This window comes from Lonchura striata, chromosome 8 (genome assembly GCF_050655825.1).
Source record: "Lonchura striata isolate lonStrDom1 chromosome 8, ASM5065582v1, whole genome shotgun sequence".
Taxonomy (NCBI): domain Eukaryota; kingdom Metazoa; phylum Chordata; class Aves; order Passeriformes; family Estrildidae; genus Lonchura; species Lonchura striata.
The window spans coordinates 5,712,253-5,725,375 of NC_140710.1; the positions used below are offsets into that span (position 1 = coordinate 5,712,253).

Sequence of the window (13,123 nt, forward strand, 5' to 3'; positions counted from 1 at the left end):
CCATGGTTTCAAGCCCCTGGAAGCTGTAAATAATGTCTTTTAATTAATGGGTTGCCAGGAGCTTTAAAGGAAATCAGATTGGACTGAGGGCTGCAGAATTCGGCAGCTGTGGTGGCTGGAGCATACGAGCACTTTGACTAACTGCTGGTTGTTCATTTCATTTTAATTAAATGACTTGCAGAGCTGAAAGCTCCTGCCGTCCTCACCTGTGTGCTGTTGAAATCCATGATGTGTGGAGCTGGGGAATTGGGCAAAACTGGTTGACAATAGCAGGGGAGAGACTTTGTGTGAAGACTGTGCAGGGCTGTTAACTTCAAAGCCATGCAAACCACAGCGTTTCCTGTATTGCGTTTCTTTGTGTGATCCTTGTGGTTTGGGTTTTGGGTTTTCTGCGTGTGCAGTGTGATTGGTGGTGACCAGGAAGCCTCTCATTTCCATCCTGTGTTAGCTGAGCTTTTGGGCTGGCAGTGAGAAAGGAGCAGTTGCTCTTTGCAAACGTGTCAAGTCCTGCGGAATGACGTGTGTTGCACGTGTGATTCGTGTAGCATTTGGTAACACACTGAGCTGCAGAAATGAGCAGAATGAGCCGTGTAAGGGCCACTGAAGGGGTGTTTTAAATGCCTTTTCCTGTCAGTATCTCCCAGCACATCCAGGATTAGGGACAGACTGACCGCCTCGTGTGCTCTGAGGTTAATGGTGCTACCCCTGTGGTGGGGGGATGTGGTGGAGAGGAGGTGTCAAAGATGGAGCTATGCCGGTAGAAGTGGGAGCACAAGGGGACCTCAGATGGATAGATAAAAGGGGATTGTCAGTCCCTGGTGGGGTCCAGTTTACCAACAATCTGCCTGCTGCTCTGCCGACCTTGGATCGCAGCAACTGGAGAGTAAGGGGAAATGTGCCCACTAAAAATGTTGACATGGTTCCACCATCTGCTTCTACTGTATTAACTTTTCTGACTAATTGCATGTGTGATGCTGTGCCACATGGTAGCTTTGTTCTTTACATCAAAAGACAAAGCTTCTTTGTGTTTCCTGTGGACCTTTGAACCACATTTGCCATTGAAGGCCTTGTCAGTGTGACATAGTAGCTGTTGATGTCTTCTTGTCTTGATGATTAGAGCGCTCCAAATAAGTGATCTTGGTCATACTTGTTAATAGGTTAAAGGCTATGGTTGCATGCATCATAATTTCCATGTTGTGCCTATTCAGTTCCCATCCCCAGGGTACAAGTATTTAATATTGCAATGCACAAAAGCATTTGACATCACATGGTGATGGGTGAAGAGGTTTGTGCTTGAATGGGGAGCTGCGTGACCGATGCCCAACTCTTAACCTGAGCACTTGCCTTAATGCAGTGCAGGAGCCCCTCTGCTCGTGCTTGCTGGCAGAATATTAACAGACATTTGTTTGGCGCTGTTCCGCCGCAACAGACTTGGATCAGAGGATGAACCTGCTGTTCAGTCTGAAACGATGCTGCCTTTGGAGACGGGCTTGAAAATGCTTTTGTGTGTGATCCCTCCCAATTCCCAGGGCTCTGATTCAGTGGTCTTATAAAGCAAGATTCCTGGCCAATTAGTTCTTGGATGCAATGAATGTCTTCTTTACAGAGCTGTAGAAAAGGTGTCTTCGCAGGTGCATGCACAGGGACATCTGTGGCATGGTTTGTCTAAAGATCATTAACAACCAGGCTCTTTTTTTTTTTTTTTAATTATCTTGAACATTCCCAATGTGTTTCTGCCCAGTTAATTAATTTTAAGTTCTTTCGCTATAGCTATTGGTATGCTATAAGAAAGCTTTCAGTAGTGTTTCTTATGGCATAAGGAGTGTTTGTGTGTTTTTTTGGATTTTATGGCATTCCAATTGTTATTTTCCATTTTCATTTTTGGCGTTTGAAGGATACATACTTCAGGACTAGGGAACTTTCTAAAATAACCCTAGGAAAATTTTTTACTTCAGAAGTGCCATCATATTATCAGTAACTAAGTTAATGGAAAAAGGGAATGAAGTTTGAAAACACTAGATTTAAGTATGCAGAAAAATCTCACTTCCTTTTATTGTTATTGACTCTTCATTCTTCCAAGACACTACAGTAGGTATTTTAATTGTAATATTTTAGCCTCCCAGGAAGTAAACCATGGCATGTGGGGTATTTTTTTAACTGTATAGAGCATTTCTGGCATGTTTTACCCTGCAGCTTATTGATTAAAGTAGGATCAGAAGAAAAAGACCAACATTGATCATACGTTAAGCAGCTAGACCATGTGTAAATTGACATAAAATGCTGTGCTGTTTCTAATAAAAAATGCATAAATGCAGCAGAATGAAGCAAAATAACAGCTTCATGCTGCTGTTGGCTGCCAAACAGAATGCTCAGGTGTGTTGTTGCCCATATAATTCCCTAATTGAGAGCACAAACCCTCATTGACTGTCCCTACTTTCCACCCACATGGATTTGTGCATTGAACCAGCAATACCTCCTCAGGCATCCCAGGTCTGTTACACTTCTTGTATCTCCTCTCCCTATTTCCTACCCACACAAGGCATCATTTTGTCACTGCATGGATTGAGTCTTCAAATCTCTGATTTAGGCTGTTGATCCTGACTCTTGACGAGCTTTTGCTTTTTTTCTTTCTTTCTTTCCCTTTCTTTGTTTTTCTAGGAATTGGGAGCTTTGCATTGACTCTGTTGGGTTTCCACCATGTCTTTAGATTTGGATCATTTATATGACAGGTCAGAGATACTGTGCTATTAGGCATTACCACATTTTTGAAAACATATAGGAATGTCCTACACGTGTGTTTTACTGTGCTTACAAACACAGAACTCGCAGGTGTAAATAGCAGGTTACTGTTTTCCCACGCAGTTGTAAGGATCAGTATGCAGCCTGGACCCAGGCCAAGTTCTGCAAAACAGGGTTTAAACAGTGTTTGTTTCTCTTGCTGTTTTTAAGGCTGATTTGCAGAGGAAGTGACTTTGCCTGCAGTTCTGGGACCCCCAGTGTGTAATGGTGCTGCTCAGTGGCAAAGGTGGCTGCTGAAACTGCTGCTGCTTCCCTGCAGATGTTTTGTGCTCTCAGCCCGTGTCAGCTGAGTGAGAGAGCACAGCTCACACAGCTATGGCAGGGCAGACCCTACCAGAGCAGTGACAAATGTGGAGCCAGGGGCTGAGGCTTGCCAGAAATGCCTGATGCTGCTTTGAACCCTGGATCACTCAGCTGCAGTGAAGTTGTGACAGGGAGTTCATTGTACCTGGCTCTGTGCAGGGTTTAGGGCCCCTGGGTTTATCTCCTGCGTGCAAACTTGGTGTGAAATTCTGCTGGAGGTGCCATGTCTTCAGTGCACTTTAACCTCACAGTGTGTACACTAAATTTAGGCAGCAAGAACCAAATGCTGTGTACAAGCTGTGAAAGGCAAATTCTGTGCCTGTAAACTCCAGTGTTGTAATGTTTCAATGTGACAGCATGAGCTAGGTAAGAAAAGGTGGCACATCAGGCTTCAGGGGCATTCTTTGCTATCCTCTCCACTGGTCTTGGAGATTTTCTTACCACCATCTATGAAAAAGGGATCATACTTAAAAACATCAAACAGAGCAGAGAGCAGTGACTGTGTAGGGAGGCCTGCATTTTCCTTATATCTCACTTGGTGAAAGATCTGTGTTCACATGTCTTTGTCTCTTTTCTTTGTCCATGCTCACATGCCTTAGCCTCATTTCTCTAATTTTCTGAATAACTGAAGGCAATTTTATCCATAAAATATGGCTGTTCTCTTTCCCTGGTACCTGTCTGATAAGCTATGGGTATATGTGTAGGTGGGAACCAAAATTGCTCCATCAGCTCAACCATTTCTGCTTTTCTGTCTTGCTGGATTTGCTTTCAGAAATAGCTTTCAGTCTGTTTTATCCTTGGGGGTTTGACTCAGAGTACCAGAGACTTGAGTTATCAGGGGCTTTGACTTAGGCTGAGGGTTATAAAAACTGTACTGAAAAGAGACATCATAGGGTGTCATAAAAACCTCTGAGACCAATTTTGCACAGAGACCACTGAGACCAGTGATTATTCATGGACTTTGGGGATGTTTCATCAGGGTAGAATGCAGCCCCTAGGGTTCAATTCTCAGAAACAGAAAGACAGAAGAATATTAAGTGCCTCTTGAGGAATTTGTGGACATCCTTCATTGTGAAATAACATACATGTAGTTGCCACCCCAAGAGCTTCTGTCTTGCAACAATGTCTTGGTTGTTAAAAGAAGGCAAAGCAAAACCCAAAGAGACAGACAAAGCTGGCAATTCTGTCAGCAAAAGTCAGTGTGGATGAGCTTCAGTCAAAGAAATATTTAGAAACAAACTGGAAAGTCAGAGCATACCAAATCCTTTGAAAAGGTCATGACTGCAGCAATATGGAGTTCTGGAAGCATGTTCAGCTTCCACAGCAGAGCGATGGCTGCTCTTTTCCACACAGAGGAAATCCTGAGTGTCAGATACGGCGACCACGCCATCAGACATGGGGAAAGACCTGGGCAGGCCCTTGGCGGTGCCACAGATCTGCTGCACGACTTCTGGTATGTCATTTAATGCCTCTGTGGCATGTACCTGTAGGGGAGGACATGACTTGTGCTTAGGGGGAGCAAGACTTCTGATAGCCCTTCCATTCAGTGATACCTTGTATAAGCTTTGTTGTAAGAAAAAATCCATTTACTGAAGGCAAACCTTGTCTACTGCTGCTGGATGAGGAAGAGCCTCGGTGAGATTTTGTCAGTGGCATGTTTTGCCATGGAGTGGTGGCTGGCTTTTCACACCTGCTGTGCAGTGTTGCACAACAGTGAGGTTGATTGTTAGCATCCAGAGGTGACTGCAGCCTGGACAGGGCTGTCAGCCTGGTTCTGAGCAAAGCTGCAGTCTGTATCAGATGCTGGTAGGCAAATCTGTCTCTTTTTGTCCTTCCTCTGCAGAAGGACATGATTTTCCAACTTACATATACAGTGTGGGGGAAGATAGTTGGTTTTCTTGTTGTTTTTGAAATTCTAGAGACTTGAACATTGAGGTGATGGAGGTTCCTGGAGAATAAAAATGAGGAAAATGTCAGAGAACCTGGCTTTGTACAGCTTAAAAAATGACTTATGATTTATGAGTGGATTTTAAAAAAATGGAGGGAGCAGATGTTGGAGGGAGCCTTGCCTGAAGGAGTGTGGGGCTTGTTCCTCTGAAAGGAATGAGGCAGCACTTGAGCTTTCTGCCTGGGCTGTTCCCAGCTGCAAAGCTACAAAGCCCCAGAGCCCCAACTAAGCCCTCAAACTCGCAAGGAAAAGTTGTCCTGAATACCAAGCAAGTATGTTTGGCAGACCTCTAATGCCCTCCAAGGAGCACAGCAGTCCAAGTGGACTTTTTGTCCTTGATTTCTGTTCTGGTAAGAAGAGAAATCTTGCTTTTTCTATTGGTGAAACATGACTTGTAGGGACAAGTGCTGCATTCATTAGACTAATGTATATATTTGGTAAAAAACAGAGCATACAGCCTCTTCTTAAAGACTGAAATGACAGCTGCAACCTGAGAACAGGTTGAGGGAAAATATTGTTCCATTTTACCCTATTTATGTGAATAAATTTAGGAAGAAACACCTGTATTTGTTGAAGTCACTTCAATTTCATACATGAGAACAGTATGTTGTTTCAGCATTCTGCTTTTCATAGGTTTCAATTAGGTTCTGCCATTTTCCTTACATTCAATATTAAATGTGAAAAATAATTCTAAATAGGAGGCTTATACATATTACTATTTTAAATGCTCAAAAATGGATACCTTTGATACTAATGAAAAATCACAGGTGACATCTATCTCTTTTTCTTCTTTTAAAGTCATTGGTTTGATTTGATTGTTCTGAGGGGCTTTAGGCTCTGCAGCTGCATGTTTTGGTTACTTGAGCAGCAGCTTCAGGCAGCCCCAGAGCCTCTGTCAATGGGGCATTGTTTTCTGGGGCTGTTTCAGGGGGTCTTGGGGAGAAGTTTCTTTAGAATCTGTTTCATGTGGAGTATCAAAGGGACCATGGTCTGTGGCTGAGCACTGGCTCTTTGAGGGGATCTGATTAATCTTGCTTTATAAAAGTAATTGCCTGCTGAGATGGCAGTGTCAAAAGAAGTGGCCAGATTCAAAGAATGGTTAAATATTCCCTTTCATTACTTCAAGGTGTCTTTAGCTGTATGAAAATTAAAGCATTTGATGATCCACATCCACTAGAATTTCCTGCTATTTCGACTCTGGGATCTTTGCTGTTGCCATTTTATAGCTGCAAACCAGCACATTCCTGGGATTCCCATGCCAGGATTTGGCAGAGGTGCTGTGAGGGGTCAGGCTCCCAGCACAAGGTGTTTGGATGCCTGAAGCAGGGAATGCAGCACCTGCTGGGAGCAGGAAACCACTCCAGGGCAGGTTGTCCACACTCCCTGGGGCACGTCCTCCTTTGCAAAGTCAACAGCAGTAGCTGAGAGGACTCATGCAGATGTAAGTTGGGATTTTCAGATCTCCTTAAGGACAACTAAGACATCCTTGGGGTATAAAACCTGATCAAAGGATTGGGGATCAATAGCACAGATTGTTTTTGAAAACCAGGGATGCTGTGTAAGTATGTGGTTAAGCATCTCTCCTGCTCTGAGTGTTTTCTGAGTTTGGGAGTATGTATCAAGTTTGTGGTGAACATAACTTCGAATTAATTTTTTTAAATTGTTTTCTTCTGTTGCTGGGAATTTCTGTTTGCGAGTGGCATTTGCAATGTCCTGGTGGCTGTGTTTGTGATTCAGGAGCTGACTGAGGCTATAAACTGAAAACAGCTGTTTGCTGTTGAGTTTTGTGTGGCCCAGAAGCTTTCTCAAGCTGAATCATGAGCACAGCCCTCACCTTTCTCTGGGAAGCAGAAAACCTCGTTGGGCCAAGCCAGTGATCGAGCTGGGGTGTGTTTTTCTCACTCTGAGAATGGATTGATGGAGGCCCTTAGGGAGGTGCAGAGTGACCCATAATAATGATATATTTTCTTCTGGGAGGAGCTGGCTCCTGTCCCATTACCCACTGAGCTGTGCTTGGCACCTCTCAGGTGGAGTGCTGCTCATGGGCTGTGTTTGGGCTCCTCAACTCCTGCAGTGCTGCTTCTCTTCTTCTCATGTGGAGCCTTGTCAGGGGCTCTGATAAGCCACTGATCAAAGCTGCCACTGAAATTTCCCAGCATGAAATGAAACCTGTTTTCTGAATTTCAGTGTCTCTGGCCTACCATCATCTCCCCATTATCACGTCCTATTTTATTGCTGCAGAAGGATCACAGCAAAACTTTCATTGTAGGTTTTTTTACTATATTTTGTTACATTTTTACAGCAGCTTGGGTGAAACTGTTTTCTGCAAGAAGACTGAATATTGGCTGCAAATGAGAGCAGATACACAATTTGATGGGAGTCTGGTGTTGATGGAGAAATTAAAATAGGAGCAGGGTCTACGTAAAGGAGTGAGGGTTGTGGAACAAATTAAACCAGTTTTCAATGAGTTTGGTGTGTGGGGTTTTTAATCCCTAATTGCCACCTTCCCTCTGCCATAAACCCACCTTGGGATGAGATGCAGAGTCTGGGCAGCCCTGGCAGCCCACAGAGCAGATCAGCCCTGTGGCCACTTTCTGCTCTTATCTCCCTCTGTGGAGCTGTGGCTTTGATTGTTCTCTATTCAGCTTCCAATTTTATGAAACTTGTGGGATTAAACTTATTTTCCACATCTTTCCTGTCTTTTAGAATTTATACAAGTTGGTCAAGAGTTACTGAGGGGAGAAAAAGGGGAGAGGGCAGGGTTTGCAGGGTCTTTGTGGGTTAACACTTGAGGATGCTTTCATTGGCCTGGTTTTCTGTCTGGAAACACAACCCAGAGTTTGAACAAAACCCTTTGTCTAAAAATCCTGCATTTAGATGTTAGAACTATCTAGGGTTCGTTGTCTCGTGGAAAAAAAAACAAGCCCTCATTTTCAAGTGTCCTTTACAGGCAAGTTGTAGTAAGAAAATATGGTTTCTTCTGTGCTTTTACATTACTGCTGCTGTTGAACAGCTACATTGAACTGTTGATAAAAGAGCAAATGTGTTCATTCTGCTTTTCAGCTGTTGGTTTGGGGAAATTGAGAGTAGCAAGAAATGAAACTATTTTAGGGTTGAGTATTACTTAATATTAAAGATAGGCAAAATAGGAATAAATAAGGTGTGAACTGCAAATTGCAAACTGCAATTGCAAACTGCATGGAGGGCCTGGTCTCTTATAAGGAGTAACTGGAAAGACGTACCTGCCTTGTAAAGCCTCTAAAACTGAAGCAAAAGTTAAGTGAGGTTAAATGAAGTGACTGAGGGCAGTGGGAGGATGTTGGGTTTTATTAGAAAGAGGAAAAAGGAATAAGTCCTGGACTTTTCCATTAGATTCAGATGCCTTGTTTGGCTTAGGGTCAGGGACTCTTTCAGAAGTAGGTATTTTTGAAAGTTGGAACTCACATTTATGTCATCCAGTCCCTACTCCTAGCCAGTACAAGGCATGCTCCTTTCAGTGTATATTTGTTCCCTCCAGTCTAATTAAACATGTCCCCAGTCACTGCTTTATGAAATCACTCAGTAAATTTTCATGTTCTACAACACTCTCCCTGGATTCTCTGCTTTTAATTTGCTGCAGGGATGACCCCTGAATCCTTACTTGCAGTTCAGGATAAGAGGCGTGAGTAATGGACGGAAAAGGACATTTTGGAAAATGAGGGGCCATGTTGGGTTTGATGCAGTTTTATTTAAAATTCAGCATGATAGAGTATTTTTCTGTCACTGCTGGATAAAATTGAAGTCACCTTTCCCTCTGCCCTTGTCTTTCGTGCTGGGAGAAGAGAAGCAGGAATGCCTGACTTTAACTAAGGGCTCCTCTGGAGAGCTGCCCAAGGCAGGGCTCATTCCCTGTGGGAGCTGAGCCCGTGGCACACAGGAGCCAGTGGAGTTCTGACAGATCTGTCCACCTGCACACGTGGGAAAGGAAAAGCAGGAACTGAAGGCGAATGAAGCAGGAGTCTCAAGAGGAGCAGCCTCTTTGGTGTCCCTGTGCAGCCGGGCAGGGGAGGAGATGAAAGGCTCTGCGCACGCTTCGGGAGCCTCTCTTCTCGTTCCAGGTATCGTTTGCCCCCCGAGGAACAGAGGCTCAGGGATGCTGTGACTACTCACTCTTGTTTGTTTATGTTCATCTGGAAGAGATGTGTGAGCAGAGCTGCCTGGGCTGCTTACGGCAAAAGGAAATGGATCTCAGGGGGACAATTAATTTTGCTTGACTATTTCTGAGCCAGGTGAAACCGTAAAATGAACCTGTGTCCTCCCCATTGTTCTAAAAGGGATGTGTTTATTTATTTTACATTTTAATGCACCACTGGCGATTTATGGTGTGAGCCTCAATGAATTATTGATAGAATGAAGGTGTATAACATGGGAGATTAATAAAAAGGGTTATCAGGCTTCAAAAAGAAAAAGGAAGGAAAAACCAGAAAGCTGATATTTTAATTAACTGCCTCCATTGTGATCCCAGAGACATGAGGATTGAGCGCCAGAAGGTAAATCTCATTGGAAATAAAGTGGTTCCAGTCTTGTATTAGAGGGAAGAAATGAGACAGTGCTTCAGTATTCTTGCAGTTTGAATAATCTGGGTTGCTGTTTGCAACAGAAAGTGGAGTTACTGGAATTGAGACAGTCTGCAGAGCTCTGACACAGTGCTGGAGAGTAATAGTAGTAAAAAAATAAAAGCAAATATTTAAAATATAACCATCTAAAAGCAAAAAAGTTAAAAATGGCAGAAGTAAATATAAGAATCATAGAAAAGGTTTGAGCTCCCCCTCTCTTAATCCTGTTCCTTGAAGAGATTAGACAATTTCGATTCAAACAAAGACCAAACACTTTGTATCCTGCTGATTTTTGTCATGGGACTGTTGGACCTTCAGGAGGGCATGGGGACACGGTGACACTTCTGGGTTCAGCCACTGCTGCTGAGTGGTTGTGCCCAGCTCATTTTGCTGAAGGGAGGGAGCACATGAACCTCTCCTGAGGGACACCCAGGGCTGGCAGCGATGCTTTGCTGCCCTTTTGTGAGCCTGAGCAAGGAGCTGCTTGTGGTGCACGAGGAGGAGCAGTGGCAGGGCAGGAACAAAGCCATCAGTGCCACCATCTGCAGGGTTGGCTGTGCAAGGGAGTGCCCCTGCCACTCCTCCCTGGGCTGGCCCCTGCTGGCATCCCCATGTCCCAGAAATACATCACACTGTGAGACTGAGGGCAGAAGGAGAGGTTTGGTTTAGGCATAATTGTAGTTTTATTGCTATTTGGATCTCTAGAGAATAAGTTAAAGGACAGTTTTGCTGTGGAAAGCAAGATATTAAGGCATTGAGAGAGCAACTATAAAACAAAATACATTTAAAAAAATAGTTTTCTAATGTTTCCAGTATTACACTGGTCTCTCCTTTCTGCATGGAGCTGTAATTGTTTCATTTGTAGATGCCACAGCCTTCCCCTAAGAGCAGATAGCAGCATTTTACCCAGTGAGCTTCCCAGCAAGCAGGAGAGTGCTCTCCCTTCAGCTATGCATGGGTATCCTATCAGTATCAGCATTTCTGGCTATTACATACATCAGATTCATTAAGACTTGCATTAAATACCCCAGCAGTGATGTGCAATAGCCAGCTTTGGATTTCTGAAAGGAGTTACTCAGGAGAAAGTCTTTTCCCTCTGATAACAGATGTGCAATGTCTTTGGATGATCTTTAGTATGACTGTTGTCTTGTAAAACTCTTGGTTTACATGGAAATGGTTTTTCTGTCCTATATTAGTCCATAATCTGTTTCTGAATGGCTGAAGAGAAAATTGAAAATTGTCCCTTTTTTTCCTCCCTCATTCTCCAGAATCTGATTCATTTAGCAACAGAAGGGGAGTAAATGTATGTTCTCTTTAAAAAGTGCATCCTGAGAGATTGTACAGCTGTTTAGTGATGCTTTGCAGTGTTTTCCTGCTGGATGTCTGCTCAGGGAAGCTGCATGTTTTGTGTGCTGGAAAATGAGTACTTTATTTCAGCCATGGAGGTCTCTCCAGCAGCTCACATAGAAATGCTCCATGTTTCCTGTGTGGGCACGTGAGTGATATTTAACATGACTCCCTTCCTGACAGCAGCTCATGTAGGAAAACAAGAAAGGAAAGTAAAAGATCAAACCCCAGAGGCTTATTTGTTGTGTTTAATGCTTTGAAAATGTTTGCTGGAAGAAGTATTGATGTAGCAATATGTGTGCACACGACTTGTAAGAGAGAATGGCTTGGCAAGCCCAGGTCTCACTGAGATGTGAGGGCACCTAAGCCACGGAACAGGTTGCCCAGGGGGGTTGTGCTGGCTCCATCTTGGGGGATTTTTCTGACCAGACTGGATAAAACACAGAACAGCCTGGTCTGACCTCAGAGCTGAGCCTGTCTTGAGCAGGAGGTTGGACTTGGTGACCTTCTGAGGTCCTTCATTACTTGAATTTTCCTGTGATCCTATTAGGCTGTGAGCAGCTTTGCAGGGGGAAGAGACAAATCTCCCTGCCAGCACTTCCTGTGTCAGTTCATGGCTACCAACGGTAGATACCAGCTAGCCAGAGAGCATTTCCCTTCAGTGTGGTGACACTGAGCCCCAGCCCTTGCTCAGCACTCAGCAGAAAAGCCACTGAAGTCACCGCTGTGAGTGAATGGTGTCACATCAACACCGAGGCCTCAGCCTGAAGGGACCCAATCTAAGTAGAATTTTCTCTTTCTGCCGCAGTGGGAAGATGCTGACTGGAATTGCAGAGCACATGGTGCTGCACCACTGGCACGCAGGAATAGACAAATTAATTGCTTGAGTTCATGTCTTGCATCTTTTTCAAGCCCTAGATTAATGCAAGCAAAGCAAAGAGCGTGGAGTGGTTGACATTTAATGAAATGAATGTTAGTGTTTGAAGGAGTGCTTTATGATCATCTGCTGTGGTGACAGATGTACTAACAAGCCATGAATAGATGGCACAGATAGAAACATTATTATTTAGATTATAGTACTCCAAAGGTGATACTTGTTTGTCTTGCCTGTCTGTAAATCATGCAGCATGCTTTCAGTTCCATGAAGGCAGCAGCTTTTTATAGTAAAAGCCTTAGAAAATTATTTTGAAAAAGAACATCCCTGTTTTTTGAATGGATGGAAAAAAACACAGAAGGGTGAATCCTCATCAAATAATGGCGGGGTTAGAGTTCTAGTGAGAAGAAACACCCATCTATGATATATGTAGGACTCTGTCATGAAGAAGCAATGTTGAATGTGAAGTAAGTCCTCTTAGCACAGCAATCCATATCGTCCTTGGTGGGGTTGGGTGCAGTGAAGATCTTCTGCACTGTTTATGTTCATGCCAAGTACTTTCTTCTTTTCTTGCAGCAAAGAAAACTTGTGCTGAGTCAGATTTCACTTGTGACAATGGGCACTGCATCCCAGCCAGGTGGAAATGTGATGGGGAAGAAGAATGTCCCGACGGGTCAGATGAATCCGAAGCAGCATGCAGTGAGTAGCTCAAAGTGGTGTTTCTCAGACTTGTTCTATTATCAAAGCACAGAAAAACTGAAGCTGTTATTCCCAGCACTCACAGGATGATCTGTCAATTTATGCTTGTGCTAAGACACAAAAGATTCAGGTCACTCAAATCACACGGTTTACAAACTTTTAAATGTACCCATTTTCCAGACTGATACAGGCAGTGCTGTCTAGTCTGGATTTCTGTCTGCAAGGGAACTGTAAACATCTTGAACTGCTTGTCAGGCTCATGATCAGCAGCAGTGGAGAAGTGTCACACTCACCTGGGATCAGGCTTTTTGGAAACTCAGATTTGGTGTTTTGCATGGTAACATATTGGGATTTATCATCACTGCAGACAGCACTTCTGTTGTTTCAGAGGAGTTTTGCAACGTAACTGCATTGCTCAATCTTCATTTTTTATTTTTCCTCTGAGAACAAATGAAAAAAGCAGCAGATGAAAGATGAGGAATGTAAAATAACTAAAGCTGAGAGTAAGTGTGACAGATGTTACTGCAGGTAACACCCTTTAAAAACACAGTAAGTAAA

At 43.6% G+C, this 13,123-nt stretch overlaps 1 protein-coding gene across 3 annotated transcripts in view; it reads left to right on the forward strand.

The window, feature by feature from the left end:
* LRP8 (LDL receptor related protein 8) overlaps positions 1 to 13,123 on the forward strand; it is a 169,323-nt gene that overhangs the window by 90,467 nt on the left and 65,733 nt on the right. For 2 of the 3 annotated variants that reach the window (XM_021529653.3, XM_021529661.3), the window contains exon 3: positions 12,443 to 12,565. In XM_021529653.3, the coding sequence (XP_021385328.2) occupies positions 12,443 to 12,565 (123 nt within the window). Of the gene's footprint in view, positions 1 to 7,997; positions 9,148 to 12,442; positions 12,566 to 13,123 lie in introns of those variants that run through there. The other variant, XM_085586243.1, reaches the window with a different exon arrangement.